This window comes from Pterocles gutturalis, unplaced genomic scaffold (assembly GCF_000699245.1).
Source record: "Pterocles gutturalis isolate BGI_N339 unplaced genomic scaffold, ASM69924v1 scaffold5756, whole genome shotgun sequence".
Lineage (NCBI taxonomy): Eukaryota > Metazoa > Chordata > Aves > Pterocliformes > Pteroclidae > Pterocles > Pterocles gutturalis.
The window spans coordinates 1-19,243 of record NW_010097607.1 but is presented as its reverse complement, the minus strand read 5'-3'; the positions used below and the strand labels follow the sequence as shown (position 1 = coordinate 19,243).

Genomic DNA, 19,243 nt, shown 5'->3' with positions numbered 1-19,243 from the left:
TTATTGTCAGAGTTGGACAGAATACTTTCGACAAAAGAGAAACAGAAAGTTTGGTAGCATTCAGAAAATTAAATGGAACCAACTTCAAACCAACAGTTTTTCAGCAATGCTTAACTTTTCACAGCCTGTGACACAGGACAAAAGATCACTGTAGACAAACTCTTTGGTGTGCTTTACAACCTGCCCCTCAGATTCACCCGCTGGCTTTAAAGGCAGGTTTGAAATTGAGAGTGGTAAATCTTATTACCTGGCCAAAATGGCAACATCTGAAGGGTTCAAGTCAGTTGGCCAGACGGCAGTTCCTAGGTTTACTCTTACACAGCATTGCAAATTCCATAAAAATAACAGAATTGTGTTTTTTCACCGATGTGAAGAACATCATGCGTATGTGACAGATGGATCCGTGAACTGGAAAATATCCTCATCATACAAGTCTTCTGGTAGTTCTTCATCTCCATCAGCAAAAAACGTAGGGAACGGAGGGTTTTTATTGTAGTCCTTGCAAGTAGGCAATATGCTATCTTTGACCTAAAAAGCAGGAGGGGAAGAGGGGGTTAATAAATCTTCCATAAGACTTTCAGACAGTGATACACCAGTAGAAATGAAAGAAATCACCTTGCATGCATAAGAAAAAAAACCCAACAGCATCCACAGTACACTTGTTTATCTGAAGAATACCATGTATACTCATCAGTTATTTTAATATCAACCCCAGCTCCTGAACTTAATATTTTATACCTGTCATTAAGGAATTTATTTAAAAAAACCCCAGCAAAACAAAACAAAAAAACCCAGAGAATTTATCGCGTGTATTATTCTGTAAGACAATCAAAAGTTCCTTTCATTAATTCATTGCTCAATATTTTAAAATGTTATTACAATAAATGTGTGTAAGTATGACTTGTTTAAACTCTTTATGTCCCACAGTATTTTGCTACATAACATATCAAGTTATATTATGCAGTGTAATCACCTCTTCAACAACTAAGATATGCTTTTGTATTTATGATACAAAGTAATTATGGCAACTAATACAACAGATACGTGTGTGTATCTGTGGTGACTGCAGAGCTATTCGGAGACCACAGAGTTAAGCATCTGTAATTCTTCACCCAGGAATCAGTAAACAAGTCTGTAGAAGACAAGCCTTTAAGAAAGTTAATTTCTAAGAACTGTAGTGCTACAGAGAAATAACTTTCTTTAACTGACCTCTCTACCTGTGACACGATTTAAAATCTAGCCCCTGAAACTCCAATCTCTGAAGAAAATTAGTAGCTAGAATTATCAGCAAAAAGCAGTTTGTCTGCAGTGGAAGATAGAAAGCTGCTATCTCTGAAGAAAAAAAGAGCTACAAATTCTCAAGCGATGAAATTTTATTTAAAAATGAAATTCTTCATTTGTGTATTGTTACATATGATCTTCCTCCTGAGCTGTCATAATCCCTTTCAGCCACTATAGTCAACTGGATTAAAAAAAAAAAAGAAGCACAAATAGATGAGACAAAATTTTAGTATAGAGAAGATAAGCTCTTCCCTTTTACTTTTTTGGTGGCCCTTTAAAGAACAGGAAGCTTGTTTTTACTCCATTGGACAAAAACCTCAGATAGGACAATTGTGATTTATACCAGAAATTAAATAAAACAATGTTATGCCCACTGACAGTTCTGCTCTGACAGCACTATATTTACCAGATTCATATCTGCTATTCCTTGAGCATTTCCCAAAGTCCATGAGGATTCCTGCAGATGAAGTGCACAATAAATATGATTTAAACTTCAGCTTCTGAAAAACTGGGGTTTTTTGTTTTTCTTGAGGAAGTTTCAACAGTTTTCTAACTGCAAGCTTGATAAACAAAAGAAAACCTTTTGCTAAAAATGAGGGGGCGAAGTGCTCAGCACATGGCGGTGTTAGGATGGCTACTTAGCTTTTCGAGTAGATCATTGCCGTTCCACTAGACACCTCCGTGTTACAAGTGTTCTCTCTTCACTTGTAACCTGCCATGCGTAACTACTGAAGTACCTGTAACCTGGGCAGACAGCAATTTTCATTACGTATCCACATGGAATAAACCAGGCTGAGGTCCAGGTCCAAAGACCTTCACTGGAACTGTCCCAGAACAGTGAGTTCAGAGGAAACGCAGTCAAGAGAGTTGCAGCAGTGCCCTCTGAACTGCTGAGGCTGAGAAGTCATCCTTCCCTTTCAATAAGTTGCTGCTGTTTATTTTTCTATATGAAAACATGTCCTAATCACTTCACTGGTTACCTATTTATTTCCATTGCCCCTTTCTCTTTTACTCCCTAAACCTATTACACATTATAAGTCGTCTTTGTCAACCACAAAAACCCCACGGTGTCTACGTGAGTTACAATAATATTACGAAGATGAGAATAAATAATTTTATTTCTGATAACTTATTTATTTCATATGTATCTGTTTTTAATGTCTACTTTTTGTTATTTTGGATTATTCTAATAATGAAATACCATGTGCTGTTACATACAGGTTGTGTTGTTACAGGTAGTTTTGGACATCTGAAAAGTGAAAAGAATTTAAATTTTTTTCCTGTTCTTAAAACAACTTCTTATCATAGGATTTAGGAGTAAGCCATCTGCTCCTAACTGAAGGCAAACTCAACAGCCTAATCTTTGTCCTGTATTAGTTTATCTAAATCACTGCAAGACTTCTGGTCAGCCTTAACATTGCATTTTACATGTTAATGTCAAGTGTCATTTTGCAGATAGTGCCTCTTGTGCGATAAGGAGAATTCATAGAAGTAGGTTCTTAGGAAACATTTCCAACAGACCATTGTTGCCTTCAGAGGAGTACAACACTGATTCATTTTGCCCCTTCCAAACTCCTTGGAAGCTTGACAGATCCCAGAAGCACAGGCCACATCTGATGTTAAAATTATTTTCTTCTGATATGCTTTCTTTTGATTGGTATAATTGACAGGATGTATTTTGACTGGTGAAGACTATTGCTCTTTTTCCATCTTTTCCTACATTCACTGCTTTCAAATGCAATTTAAGTTCTACTCCTGAAGCACCATCTTAGAGCATCACTATAAAACTGAACGAACACACCTCTTTTTCCCATCTATATTTCAGAAGTTGTTAGACAGGTGTTATTATTCCTATCAAAAGGAAGAAGCAGATTTTATTTTACATCTGAATATGCCTACTAGCAACTTAAAACATGGGACGATTTATCTGTCTTCTCAAGAGAATTCCTGAATCCTTTACATTTATGAAGGATGCAGCATACCAAAGGCTTTCTGGATCACCTCAGATTTCTGCACAGTAATTTCACAATATTGTACAGGCGCTACATGGTATGCAGCAGCAGTTACACTCGTCTATGTAAGCGTGTACACAAGACAAGCTGTACGTGTGACTCAGCACAGCTTTTGCTGTTCTCCCAGTAACCTTCTGAGAACATCCCTAATAAATGAAAAATCTGCCGCTGAACATCTTTCACCTTATTCCTCAAACAGCCAAGGCTCCAAAACTTGATCCTTCTGGGTCCCTTCCAGCTTGAGATATTCTATGATTCTATGAAAACAATGCCGCACAACAAAGAATACAAAACTGTACCAAATATCATTTCACTTTCTTCCTTCCCAGTCATTTAACATTCTAAAAGTATTTTTTACATTTTGTGCTGAAACTGCATTATAAGCAATTGCTTTGGTAACCTTTTACAGTAAGGCTGTGCAAACAATTAACATACAAACCTCTAACTGCTTTTAGGCCCCTAAGGAAAAAAAAAAAGTCTACAACTCACAATCTTGGGACATGACATCATTAAACTTTAAACAAGTATTTTTCTGCAGGTTTCCTGCTAATATAAATCCAATGTGAGCACAATAGATAGCACTGATCCCACTCAACAGATTAGTTAAAAAAGAAAAAAAAAAAAAAAAGAGGAATCCTATGACATCAGAATAAGTTTTAATGCCCTGTGTTACTAAAATCTTATTCATTTAGTCCTCACCCACAGAAGGAATCAGGCTGAGAGCCCAACTGGTTACTACAATCCATAAAAGCATCCTGTAGACAGATAGTGTGTGTAGTAGCATATATATAGTACAGTATATTCTCTTCAAAGTTTTTTATTGAGAAAAATACTAGAGAAAGCTGAAATTGGAGCTGGTCAGGATTTTGTCACTAAAACTTTAGAACAGTCATAAAGGGTTTTGCAGACACTTGATAAACCGGACAGATGCATGTCCCATATAATGACAACATAATAAGTAGTATAAACAAATAGAAATTCAGAAATCTATCAGCACAAAATACTTTATATGGTCTTAAATAGCACCAAAACTTGATGCTTAAATCACAGCTCCCATTTGCAGTTTTAACAGGGCTTCAGGCTGTGTTAGCAACCACAAAGAATGCAAGTTGTTTGGCTAAACAGGGAAATGTGTTTGAATATACAGAATGTTAGAAATTATCTCCTCACCTATTACGCATTACCTACCTCAGCTTCTATGCTATTTTTGAAGCTAGACAGAAAATTGAGTTCAAGAACTATATAGATTTCTGACCAGCCTTATTTTGGCTTAAAAAACCCCACAACAACAAAAAAACTCCAGAACCCCGCCACACACCTCTATCATGGGGCCCAAGGTACAGGACAGCGAACATGGAAGAAGCCAAGACATGGCACTGTTCCTGAATGTCCCTAATTTGAGCTCAGGGCACCCAGCTCTGGCCTCAGCAGCTAGAAACACAGACAGGAATATTGGCGATTGGGATTCAAAACAATTAGGACAAAAACTATTACAGACTTCTCTATTGGTTACACAGATTTGCCAGAATTTCTGCTTTCACAAGTGATATCTTCAAAGTGATCAACAACAAATGTCCTAACAAAATCGTGCCTTAGAATTAGGACATTAAGAATAAAACATTATCGGATATAAACTATAACACCCTGTATATACCATACTACAGTGTCACCTCCATTATAAAGCACCTGTGTAAAAAGGGAATTAGGCTTGTGCTTCTCTCTTGAATGACAGAAGAGATAACTTTTTGATAATACACTTGGCGGAGAAATTAAGAGTCATAAGCTTCCACAAGAAATAACTATTAGCTTTTGTTTCTAGAGGATCAAGATCACGGACAGTAACTCTAGGCCTTGCAGTCTAGGAAGATACACCAACAGAAATGGGTATTGCCTGAGGTAGACCCTCTTGATAGGCACAATACAATCATTTACAGATGCTTCCTCTGCAGTGTCACTCTTGCAACGGGAAAATTCCATACAGTCTAGCATAATGCTAAAGTGTCTTAATTTTATTAGACCTTGTCATTGAGAAAGAAATCTATGCTAAAGTAAGCTTTTTGGATTAGTTTTCCAGTTGGCTAGAAACAGCACTTATGTCAGTTATTTACCTGCATGCTTCAGTGTGCAATATCAAATGAAAACTGTTTTCTAATTAAACCAGCAATCCATCAATCCTGCTATTGTGCACCTTTTCTGCTGAAAATTAAACTTGAAAAATTTAAGTGCTTCATCTCAGTCCGCATACAGTGCTGATGCACTATATTTCCAAAAATACAAAACATACAAAAAAACTCCATACGCTTCAAGGTGCGCTGTGGTTTTAATTGTTACCAAGCAACCCAGAGTGGCTACTGAACACTAATGCCTTCCTCCTAGAGACACGCATGAGAGAAAAGTATTATGTGATGTTCCACTTCTTGAGCTCAAAGACAGACAGACCCACATCCCTGAGACATGAGTCCTACCTAATTATAGGCAGGTATTTAGTGGAATGAACAGTAATTATGGACACTAATATTCCATAATTTCTCTCCCCAACTACAGATCCAAACAAATATACTAATATTCCATACTATCTCTCCTTAACTACAAATCGAAACAAATATACAACAATGTATAGGATGTCTTAGTCTACAAGCAAACAAGAAAACACCCTGGAGGAAACGCGTAAGACACAAGCTAAAAACACTACAGGTGAGTGCAGCAAGATTGAATGGAGAGGAAAAAAACCTCAGAAATTAGAGAACACATACCGAACAGTATTGCTTTGCATGCTTTTTTAATTATAGCTTTCTCTACTAGTCAGAGATGTATTTGAAAATACAAGGGAAGACTTTTTAATTAATGCATGTAATTCCTATAGCTTATGGAAGAAACCAGAACAGATTCACCAGCTCAAAGAACTGTTGCTAACTACATACTCCCTCCAAACACCAAATATGTGATTGGAAACAATTAAAAAATAATTAAAAATTATTTTACAAATTATATTATATTTAAAAATATATTAGAAAAAAATACTTAGAACAGTTGAAGAAAGGGTCATTTAGTCTGATATACAGATGAAAAGCCAGTCAAACTACAGTCTTAATTCTATGCCACAGACGTCATGCCCAGTAATCTTGCAGAAGTTATCTGGAAAACTACTACTACTTAGAAGTTATCCTGAAAACTACTTACTTACCACAGGGTTACAGTGACTGTCCTGGTTTATCATAGGCTACACGGGCACACGCTCCCAGTGCAAAGCTAAGAATGAGCCATTTAGAGCAAGTGGTGACCACTGCCCCTATTAATCACTCTCTCATACAGACCTGATCCTACTGCCCTTTAATTCAGTAGCACAAGATGGGACTCTGAAGAAACGAAGATTACATTCAGTCCATGTGTAAGAATGGGGTTGTAGAGAGCTTAGGAGTCACAACTACCAGTAAATTGAAACCGGCAAACATACCTTTACCAGACAATTTTTGTGACCTGGAACAGACCCATTGACATAAATAATGTCATGTTTTGTGTTGATCCTCCACACCTAGGAGACACAAAAAAACCAGACATTGAGCTTGTTTTAGACACTATTCCCTGTTTTACAAACAGTAGTCCAGCAAAGCACAAGCTGATTAACTGGAGGTGGTACTCTGGGGAAGAAAAATGCTCTGCACAGGCCTAAACTTGCCACAAAATTCAGCCATATGCTACTCTAAGCGCACACCTTTCTAATGCGGGAGTCTATTAACAGTTTTAAAGGGCTTCTGATGAGGCAGTATTTAGTAAGGCAGCCCTTGGTTCAGCATCACACCAACTGAAGCTCCCAAGTCTCTTTTCCCCCAAACAGCAACGGCTGTTGAAAAACAACACAGGTGACAAATTAGAACAAATATGCTCATGAAAACGTTACTACCATTTGTTAATTTCTTCATTCTGGGAGGTACTCAACTGAACACACGTTTTCCATTACAAAAGATTAGTTTCAGTTAACAGAGAGTGGCAGCACACTTTTTTGCAAACTAGAGACTCATACACTTTTTGTGCAAACCACAGGGGTTGCCTTCAGAGACAGAATAGAGGCTGTAATAGCCCAGAAACTGCTGCAGCTATGTACACACCGGAATCTAGACAGAATCTATAATCTCCTTTTTGCACATGAAAGTGAAGCACCATGATAAAGGCAGGACTTGGGGCAACTCAGACTTGGTTTGGATTTGAACAAGTGGAATAGGCATGAAAACATGAACTGAAGGTCACCAAAAGCCCAACTATTTTCCCACTTCAAAGGCAGAAGTCAAAGGACACATCAGATGTGGAAGTCTCAGCTGAAACCCCCATCCCCAAGGACTCCACATATGCAAAGGGAATTCAGACAATTTATTTCTAACCCACAAGAGGACAGGAGCCCACATTTGCCGCTCTTTGTTTTTCCAGCTTGCTTACTTCCAGATGCCCCTGTCTGGATTCTGACAGAAATGACTGAAAGGTCCCACCACAACGCTACATGGCCAAGTCCACTGCTTGGCACTGCAACCACCTTCTAGACATTCTAGTGCACTCAGAACTCACCTTTAATCCAAAAGATGTCCTATAGACGTTACCCATTTTACCAGGCATCTTCTTCCCGCGATAAACTTTGGAAGCTTTCTAGATAAAAACAGGGCCATAAAATCATGTAACTGCAAGAGGTATATCTACAAACTGAAGAAGAGCAGGAAAGAAAATATGCTGGTATTTCCAATGTTGAAAATATCTCATATTGATGAGCATTTTAAATACCTGCTGCTGGAGGTTAGGTATGTTATCTGAAATACTTGACCTCAATCATAACATTCCTGTAAGTAGTGTTGTATCAAAGGGATTCTAGCTTTGCTTCATATGTAATGCATCTACATTCAGAGCAAAATCTGCACTCATCCCATATTTTCACTTAGTGGAAAGCAAGAAAAGGTTTTTTTCCAAAACCACTGTCAACCCAAGACTCTCACCTACACCACAGACCACAGCGATGGGCAAACTTACCTAAACTACTTGTGGATGCTACCACAGAGCTCCAGAGCGGTCCTGCCCTGGAAGGCTGCCAAAATTAAGGTATACTGCAGCTTCTCCCTAATCCATGAGTTTTATACTGATGTAAACCAGGTTTTTTTAAAGCATGTATTTTTGAAAACAGAATTTTTAATTACATTCTGTACTATTGCTTAGTTTCTGTATCTCATTTTTGTTTGGCTGGGTATAACCTGGAGAATAAAGGTGGGAAAGCAAAGGCAGGAATAAGTGCAATAATTTCCAGCTCTACAGTATTATCCAGGGATTTGTCTCAGTCGCCTGCACCTCTCTCCTATTCATTAATAATGTTTTTTGGGGTTTGTTTTTTTTTTTTAAACTCATTTGAAAACCATTATTTCAGGAAATCAACTGCAATAAAGTTCTAGGGATGTGATTCTGTGCTAAACAATGCAGGATTACTAATATCTGAGGTGGTCCATGCTAGACAGGAAAATAAAAATCAAGGCATTATTTTTCCTCTATTGCATTCTTTCACCTTGTTTCCTTTTCATCATACCAATTTCCAATACTATTTCCCATTCTATGTACTTAGTGAAATTACACGCAGTATTACTGCTTACAAAATTCTAATTTAAATAAAAGTAAAGAGGGCTCATTTTTGTAAGGATGAATACCATCTGCTAAAACAAAGTTTTGTATGTTCAAATATTTAGGTTCTTCAGTCCTCAAAGAAAACAGTGCCAGGTGTAGAATTCATTTTCCACTTCAAATGAAGGACTGTAAATCAGTATGGCATGCTTTTACAGTCTCAATTATTCTAACTTTGTTGCCTGATGTCTTTTTCTTTTACTATTCTGTTAAGCATTATTAATATTTTTTTTTAATTTTTATTTTAATTTCTCCAAGAAAATTACAGACAATTCAGGTTCAATACTGTGACTCAGTGTTAATTGTGTACGACAAACCTAGTTTGCAAAATTCCTCTTAGTTCAGCTTAACTGTTGTGCAGCCTTTACAGGGACAAAATTTTAAACACATCTGTTCCAAAGAGCTTTCAAACTAACATTGTTTACAGTTTGAAACTTAAAAATATTCCTCTTTACTCTGCTTAAAAATGCTAAGTAGCCAAACAGACTATTTTGGGAATGATAAAGCAGCTAACACAAGCTAGGCAAGGTGATGAAAGCAACCAGGCTTCCAAAGAGTAGTACAATATCTGCAGTATAAAATAACAAGTAAATCCTTTCCAATCTGTAACTGCTGTGATAAAAGATTTCTAGAACTCTCTTTGAAGCATTAAGGCTATTTCTCCCAGCTATGCTACAAAATGCTACAATTTGCTCACTTACTAGCAATATAAAATATTAATAAATCGAGGCATAAGAGAACAGCTACCTGCATTGCTCATTACACAGGGTTCTCTGCTACCACTGAGCAGATGGCAACAGCTAGCTATGGTGAAATTGTTCATTTTTAGTAAGCAGTTTTAAAAACACTGAAAAAATGTTTACATCAGGAAATGAAAAGAAATAAGAATCCTCACATTAGTAGATATTGCTCCAGGACGTCTGTGAGTTTTTGTCTGGCCGTGGCTAGCAGGCTGGCCTTTAAATCCCCACCTTTTCATGACACCTTGAAATCCTTTACCAATTCTGAAAAGAAAAATAAATAAACCAACCTGGGGTACTCAGACTTAAGGTTTCTATCAAGAAACAGTAATTTCAGTGAGTCTTATGATCTCTTTACCTTTAGCAAAGCTCAGCAGAGAGAATAATTTATTTTTTTTTTAAATATGTATTTTATATATTCTAGGGCAATACTTAAACGTCGCTTTACAGAATAAGAAGCACTAGAAGAGACTCAAATAGGCAAAAAGTCTAACATAAAATGTTCTTTGCTGTGATGGTCCTCAGTACATGGTACTGTAATGAAGCTTTCACCAAGTGGACACTAAAACAAACAAACAAAAAACCCCAAACAACCAAAAAACCAAATACAAACCGACTGTATAATAACACCTACGAAAACTTAATGAGAGGCCCTAAGCATCAAGAGAGGGAAGAGATGGCTGCTTAGACTAGCACAAAAATAAGCCAAGGAACATTTCTTTTCCCAACTATGATAAGACTCATGTCTGGAAAAGAGTTTTCCATGTAGTAAAAACACTTAACCCTTTTGATCTGTACTCATCTGACAAATAAGGTCTAAACCAGAGTGACAAATAAAACGTATCATCAGTGTCCATGCCTTTATCTTTGAGGCACGTGATTGTATTGCTGGCTTTAGAGTTCCCTGTTTACTGCAGGGACAGACTCCATCGGAAAATTGCCTCACCACTGCACAAAAGAAAAGCTGACTAAAGCCTGTGTTTAATCAAGCACTGCCAGTTTCCAAAAGGAAAAAGTCTGTCCACAGGGCTGCTGCTGCACTGATCATTTCATTAATTTAACAGATGATCCATTTCCTCCAATTTACAGAAATCTTTTCTCTACTAATGCACTTTGCAATGTCATGGTCCTGTTAGTTCAAGCATTAGAACCTTCTGGCCGAACACATGAGAATAAAGCTGGGTAGGAGCAGGCACGCAGGACGTTCTGTGTATGAACTACATTTTGCTGACTCCCCTGATCAGTACCATTAAAAACTAGAAAAAATATACAAAATATACACGGGGCCGTGGAGAGGGTCTGGGCCATGAGAGGGAGCTGAAGGCACCTGCGGGAGGGAGGCCCAGGGTTACCCGGGATCAGGGACACAAGACAGAAATCTAAATGATGCAAGGCTTTGTTACACCAGTTCATCACAAATCAGGTTATTTTAAAAGCCTGCGGTAATGAACAGCAATAGAAAAACATGGTAAAAAACCAGTTTGAAAACTACTCACTCACGCTTCAAGACAGGCACAAAATTTGTCTTTTTCTATGTCTGCAGATTGGGGATTAATAACTTTGAAATACAGAGCAGAAAGTAAGCTACAGGAAAACTCGTATCTGGTCTGACAAAACACTATTTTTTTTTTATTTTCTTTGAGACTATCTATTATTGGCCATGTTTTCCAAGTAGACTGCTTCTGGCACCTCTAGCTGGAAGATGGAATTAGCAAACTCTCCAAAACCCACTGCAAGTGGGTTGCATAACAACAGCTGTGCAGTTACCCGAGCGAGCAGATTGGGGGCATGATTAATTCTTTAGCTACAGAAATGTACTTGCAATTCAGAGAAAACCATACAACCACCGAAAGCTACCATTTCATAAGAAAACAGTACTGTCAGCTCTAATCCAGAAGCATAAATCCCTGATGTCACAAAACCACTTCAATATTTCATTCAGATTGTTCATTTTTAGACATGAACAATTTAGAATACTGTAAACTGTACTTTTTAATAAAATATAAAAATATAAAATATAGTTAATACTTTTAAGAGATGCATTTTGGAAAAAAATGTTGACTTCATCAAATGCTGTATCTTCAAAAAGAAGCGATTATATCACAGGGTAGAGTTGCTAGTGTTTAATGATTTATGCAATAGACTACACTCATCTACTTCTTGGTCTTTCCAATTACACACATATTTTCTGTGAACAAAGACTCAGACTTCACAACACCAAAGCCTTAGGAAAGGCATAGAAAAAGAAGAAAAAAAGACTGAAAAAGAACATTCTGGTGAATCTGAAAATTCTCCTGCATCTTGATCTGGAATATGAAAACAAATCTCCAACATCTGAAATATTCTGACTAAAGTCAAGGAAAGATCTCTCTTACACTGCCCAAAAAACTTTCCTAGTTCTTGACATATTTCTAAGAAAACAAAGCACGACACTTAATTGTCGTGGAACGACTGTGTTCCTACTGACACAGTGCTTTGCTCTGTCAACAAGTTATTGTCTCTTGTAGGCTGTTCACTGGACACAATTTAGAAGCAGAAGGAACAATATACCACATCTGGGTATTACAGGAGGAAGTTGACATAGAAAAATACTAATTCCAGTCACCTTCTTGACCTCCTGTTCTGAACAGGGTGCCCTCATAGGTGTAGTCAGGTTCTCAGCTCTCTTGGGCAGTGGAAATCACGGACGCAACAGAAGAGGCATGAGTAGTCTTTGCGGCAAGACACCAGTTTTTCTTTTGACACTTTCTACCACTTGAGCTCTAATTTGGCATTCACAGTGGTCTGCGAGGAAATCATTCCTCCCACATTAAAGACCATTAGCCACTGCTGGCAAGGAGACAAACTGGAATATGAGAGAAAACAAAAACCACAATTTGACAGCTCTGTTGTCCCACTAAATACGTTCACTATCTTTTTGCTTTTCTTGCAGTCCACATGATACATCTCTCTTCACATCTCTGCACCAAACCAAAATTAAGCACTCTTTCTGGGAACTGATGCCTTTCAGCATTGATTCTCCACTTCTGCGTACCACAGATGCTGCATTATAGACCTCTTCACCTAAGCTGAAGCACCTCTTCCTCATGCTGTTTGTCCAGCCCTTGCATGCTAATCATGTATGTGTCACAGACAACACAGGCAGAACCACAGCCCCATTAGTATTATTTGTTTACCTACTGTGTTCAAAATAAAAAATAAGCCTCAGCAAAGACAAATAATTTCATATTTTTTACCCAGTGACTGAATGGACTTCTATTTTCTGCCACAACCCTTGCAATTGTATTTCAGCTTTTCAAAGTTGAAAAGCTTTTTGAGTATAAGCAAAAGTGGTGGTGGGGGAGATAAAAATCAACCAGTCTGTTTGAAAGATGAACCGAGCACGTTAAATCATTAGGTACCTACGTTTTTGCAGTAACATCCACAAACTGCCCTGGGCGGAAGTGAGCAGCATACAAAGGAGTACCTTCAAGAGAAGAAGAGAGATCATGTTCAGCTAAGTGCTGAAATCCTCAAACCACTCTCCAGTCACTACCATCCAGGGTAGATTACAGTCACAGGAAAGGCAACAAAACTTTGTTTTTATTCACATATTATTTGTATAAACCCCACTGGCTAAAATAGATGCTTTGTAGTTACTACTTAAGCACATTTCTCAGTTCCTAGCCCAACCTCAGATGAGTAGGAAGGAAGAGTTGGGGCTTTGCTCAAATATGTTGCACTTCAGACACTGAAAGAGACAAAGCCCAAAATGCTTAATTAGTTAAGACTCGCAATAAAGAAACTTGGCAAGAAAACAGAACAGGCTCCATTTATAACTACTAGCACTTCACAAAGTGGAAGGTTTTTTTTTAAAAAAAAGCAAAATCCAAACCACTTCCTTTAAAAAATTAGGTTAAGAATAGAAAACATGTTTTGCAATGCTTTCTTTTTTTTTTAAGACACAGTGTTTCCCAACTAAAGACCATGACAGACGTGCAGCTTCATCCACTGGGGAATTACCTATCCACTAGCCTTTAGCAGAAGCAGTGCTACTGTCAGTTGCTGACGTCGCTCACCTGACTGTAATTACTCACTCACTTAAGTGCTTGTAGTATCAAAGTTTCAATTTTAAATAAAGATTTGTCTTCGGTAATTTTTTTCATCCAAGTGCAATATTCTTTCATTAGCAGCTTTTAAAAGAAAACCAGAATTGGTAACTTGGTTCATTATAAATTAACTTGAAGATCCATGCAGCTGCATGTTATTTTTTAACTCAATGTTCATATTAGCTAGTTTGGATCAGACTTATTTTCTAAGCAATGGAAACATACTGGAAAAAGGAAAAATCCTGCTTCTCCTCACCTTGAAAGTAAAGCCCATTTTCTAGCTCTGCTGTAGGAAAAAAGTTTGTTTGTGCTCAATCACAAAGAAATAAGAATTCAGAAATTTCTATACAAAGCAAAAATGAAACACACATCCATAACTCGATTTAGATCTACAAGAAGTGGCAGACCTTAAATGATTATGCGTATAAGATTCAGTACCTCAAAAAGATTACCTGGTTTAATTAGGGCATCATCAGTTACATTAAATGTTGTAACTTTCTGCTTCCGTGGTACTCCAGCTTCTCTAAAGATTTCCATTGCAGACTCGGATTTCTGTAACAAAGAACAGCCATGAAGGAAGGACAAGTGATCTTAAAATACCCAAGGATCAACCTTGCACGGAAAGTGATTACAGACTGCCAACACCACTCACAGAAACAGATATATCGTATTACAATCTTATCTTGAGACTAGCATTTTAACTCTATGTAAAATTAATTTTAAACTCCCATGTCTGCATTTTGTTTTCTATCAACTAGTTACCCTACAGCTACACCATATAAACCAGAGATAGATGAAGATTTCTAAGACCAGAAAAACCAATCATCTAGAATATACGTAAAATACATTACTTCATTTTCATGACTTTCAAAGAGCTTTGTAGTATTTTAAAGCATTTTTTCAAAGCTTCTAATGACTTAGTTTCATACCACCATGAAAAATCTGTTCACTTGTAATACACTGACATAAATCAAGCTAAAAAGGAAAAGAAAAATCTTGCAAAAAATTCAATACCCCTTATAATTTTTAAGCAATTTGACCCTCAGAAGAAATACATAAAACTCTCTGTTAGAAAAATTACTGAGGGAATCATGAGACTGGATTCATTAAAAATCAGTAGCTGTGAGGAATCCGAGGAAGACAGATGTTCCTATGAGGAATGAACAGAAGATAAACTGCTTATGCTGATACAATACAGTATCATTCCGCTTTCTTTTAATTCTCACGTTCAGACACTTCAGAGAGAAAAGACGCACATAAGAAGACTGATAAACGTAAGAGAGCAATGATTCAAACCTGCAGCTAAACCACGGAAAGAGATCATTTGTTAGTATCTTAAGTAAAATTGTTCAGAATCTGTGTGCCACATTCTTAAGAAATTATGTAGTTTACACAATGATGGTCATTACAACGACAACAGTACAGAGCTCAGTCTCAGGCCAGGTCCTCACCACAGATTTGTCAACAGATATCTTTATTAAAATGAGTCTACGTTAAACCAAATTAATATGTGTTAACTTGGAAAAAGTTATGTCCAAGAGAACATAAGTCAAACTGCTAAAAATCCTTGAGTTGACTTTTCAGGTAGTTCTGTTTTGAAGAAATTTTAGTTCACAAGAGCAGTTTAAATAGAATTTTTCTGTATTCCTCCTTGATTCCTGCACATTTTTACTCTGACAACACATTGAATCACTGCTAGCATCATCTTTATTAAAAGATCAACTGTAAGGAGATTAACGTGCATAATACAACTTGAGAGTTATTATTCACATGATTCTTGCATGTCTTAAACTAAGGTAACAGTAAAGAAAAAACACATCTGGAATTTCTCCCATAGAAATGTCACACCTGGAAAGTGTAAATGGACTAAAGTGACAGGATAGGTAACTGAAAAGTAGAAGCAATGATGGTGAAACATGGCCTAAACCCACTGAAAAGAAAGATACCTTAGAATATAAGCCTGTTCAAAATCAGGAGAATATACTATAAAAAGCCAACAGATTTATCAAATGAAAAAAGCTGCTTCTTTCCTCACCTCCACTAAAGCAAAAACAAGGACACAGACTCATAAGGAGGTTCTAGGACAACCTTCTGTTTGAAAAAGGGAAATGTAAATCCTCAAAAAGCCACAATTACCAACTGAGATAATCTGCCTGGTAATCACAAATTCTTCTTTTTTTTTACTTTTTTACTTGCCTAAATCAAACAAATGAGTGTCAGGATACTGCAAGAAGTGAAAAACAGCATTTTATAGAAATAATGGATGATGGAAAGTGCAATGCTTTGAGGGAAAGTTTTGTTCCTGCGTTGATTTATAATTCTATTTTCCTCCTCAGGAATGACAGCTCTGCTAGACAGCCTTAGCCATTGCAGGTGGCTGGGATCTCCGTGTCAGGCATTTGGAGCGTCTGAACAAGTGAGTGGTCTTGATATTGCTGTTGATGAGCTACAATCATGAAGCTATCTTCCTGAAAATTTAAGTCTGAAACTTATTAATCAGTAAAACTATATGCAAATTAAACAATCGCAATAGACCTGTGAAGAAATTACAGCTAAAGCTAATAAAACAGTGTGGAAGAGCAAGTTAGAGAACAAAGTCCTCTGAACAACCACTGAAGCTGGGTAAGTTTACAACAGGCCATTAACACACGTATCTTGCAGTCCTAGTCCCGTATTGCATCTCCACAGACGTGGCGAACACACACGTTCCTACATGGCTAATAGCCCTTCAGACCCTTTCACCAGCATGGGACACTCCACATCAAGCCACTTCCTGAACCCACACCTTTCCTAAAGAGTAAAGAGGCAAAACTTTCAAAAAGTTCTTGCTCTTTTCTTACCCAAGAGTTGACACTAGCATCAGGAAATAAGCAAGGGTAGATGTGACAAAATATCAGTTCCAAAGCAAAGTCTTCCAATTAATCTTCTAGAGAACTCTACCTGTGCCACTTCTGCACTGTAACCACAAGAGAAACAAATATTCTAACAAAACACTCAAAGCGGATCACTTACAGAAAAAGGAGATGCGTTTTTGCCTCCAACAAGTAGCTTAGATGTTTTTCCATCTGACTCTTCCTTTGAAACGTATCTTAAAACATGGCAATCTTGCACCTTAAGCAAAGAAAAATAGCATTTATTTGAGTATAAGCAGATGTGTGTGCTTTCAGAACACAGTAAGAGATTATCAAGACAAGCAAAACAAAGTCAGTCTCTGTTTTCAGTTGTATCTATATATAACAGGACATACAGCTTACAAGTAGGAGATTATTTTTCCAGTCAATTAAAGGCTTATCTTAGGAAAAATATCAGTAGAGCGCAAACTATATTTTCATAAATGCTCTACTAATTGAATAAACTTTTATAGCCTTCTTTTGCCTGAAAGATGTGCAAAATCCCTACTGTATGCAGCAGCAAAGCATCCAGCACACATTTCAGACTGCTCTGTAAACCCAATGTCCTCCACAGCCCCAGCCGATCATATGGCAGCAACGACTTGGTCACAGTAGTATCTGCCAGAGAATATGAAAAAGCAGCTTCAGGACTACAAAGGCTCAGTAACCCAGGTGTAACTAATCCCAAAGTGCCTGCAGGTGGCAAAAAAAAAAAAAAAAAAAAAAAAAAGTGAAGTGTGAATGTTGCCTCCTATCTCCCCCTATCTAAGTAACACTACACACAGTTCTGCAGCACTTGAATAACCGAGGAAGAAGGCAGACTGCTCCTAGAAAGTTCACTATATAAACAAAGAACAGGCACAGTGTATTATGCAGGGCTGAAAGTAACCTTTCCTCTCTTTAGAGATTTCCTACTTTGTACAAATGATATTTCACTTCTGCCTGAAACTTCTGGTTAACCACCTGAATATGGTATAGGACGTGAAATTAATTATGATTTATTTCACCTTAAGTAGTGTGACAGCATGTCTTTTTCCTGACTTGGTCCATATTGGCATCATTCCCAGTTTTACTGCAACAACACCAACTCTGATGGAACCTGCAGATCGAAACAGAACATGGATGTAACTCCACACTTAATATTTTAAAGAGACCACCTCATAACTTGCAAAGTCCCATTAACTCAGACCTTTCCTAAGGAGCTGAGGAAGAAAAGATCGCCGACTCCCTGCGGGTAGGCTGGGAATAACCTGTTCACTGTTTTTAATTCCATTAGCAGTGAAGTTCTACTTGTTCCAGTTGTGTTCGACAGAACACGCAAAACAGTTCTCCATTAAGTTCAGGCCAACCAACACTTCAGACTCTTTTTTTTTTTTTTTTAAATACAAGAGTTATGTAGTTAGTTTCACTGGAGCCAAACTAACTATTGAAAAGTTTACTGTAGTAGGTTCCTCCTACCCCAAGTGCTGATTTGGACAAAAAAACAAGTTCTTACAAGGATCTTGACACTCTAATATTTTGAATTATTTTTAGGGAACTAATGTATTACATTGATTCAGTTACTAGGAGATATGTTGGAAGACTGAGGTAAAAGCAAAAAGGAAAACACAAGACACAATCCTGATGTTACTGAATGTAACAACACGACAACAATAATTCCAGCATGAGTTTGGTATTTCAGAAGAGACGCTTTCTCACCTGGTTTCCACTCATTCCGTGGCCATGGTTCATCTTTCAGAGGGCAGAGCTTGCTGGCTGTCTGAGCTTTGTACTCCTCCGCAGTTATCTTCTTGAGGAACTGGAGATTCTCTTCAGAAAGATGCTCGTGCCACCATGTTGCACTGTTAACGTGCCTGACTGCAAAGCCTAGCTGCCCCCTTTCCAGGAGTCGGAAAAAGTTTTGTGTCTTATCAGTTCAAGTAACGTCTCATAATACACGTTTGTCAAGTAATACATACTACATAATTGTATAATCACACCATAAAGACCAAAATTATACCAGCAAGCTGTTCAACCACCATCACTCAAACTGGCCTCCCCTGACCAACACCTAATTATTATTTGTCACGCTCTCATCTGTTAAAGTATTCTGAAATACACCAAAGGGGGGCAAGCAACAACAAAACAAACAGTGACTCTCTCTGGGACACAAAAGCTATGTCTGCGAACCCAGAGACAGCGGCGGGTGTCGTTTACTTCAGCTTCAGCAAGGCTTAGGACACAGTCACCCCTGGCACCCTGCTGTCCCGGCTGGGATGTTACAGCTCGCAGGTGGGCAAAACCCTGGCGGGATCACCAGCCTGGTTAATGGTTCGCACCTGTGCCACACGGCCAGTTACACCTCATGTTCCTCAGGAGCCTGCTCGGGGCCGTGCCCTGTTTAATATCTGGATGTCACCCGTAAGAGGGGATGCGGGCCCCCTCGTGAGTCTGCAGAGGAGCGGAGCTGAGGGGAGCCGCTGGCAGCGCTCAGGGGCGTCCCTCTGCCAGGGGACAGGCCAACAGGGAACCTGACTAAACCCATACGGGAGAGATGCGGAGTCCCACCCCCGGGACGGGACAACCTCTGCGAGGGCAGAGGCCGT

The 19,243-nt window shown here is 38.1% G+C and overlaps 1 protein-coding gene across 1 annotated transcript; it reads right to left on the bottom strand.

The window, feature by feature from the left end:
- Positions 1-283: 283 nt before the first annotated feature.
- Positions 284-18,564, bottom strand: MRPL3 (mitochondrial ribosomal protein L3; the record flags this gene model as incomplete). The annotated part of the gene is made up of 9 exons (XM_010078922.1): positions 284-528; positions 6,748-6,825; positions 7,851-7,928; positions 9,835-9,943; positions 13,085-13,145; positions 14,220-14,319; positions 16,780-16,878; positions 17,666-17,757; positions 18,357-18,564. Coding segments are annotated over 9 exons (975 nt in total), but the record flags the coding sequence as incomplete, so codon positions are not given.
- Between the last annotated feature and the right edge of the window lie 679 nt (positions 18,565-19,243).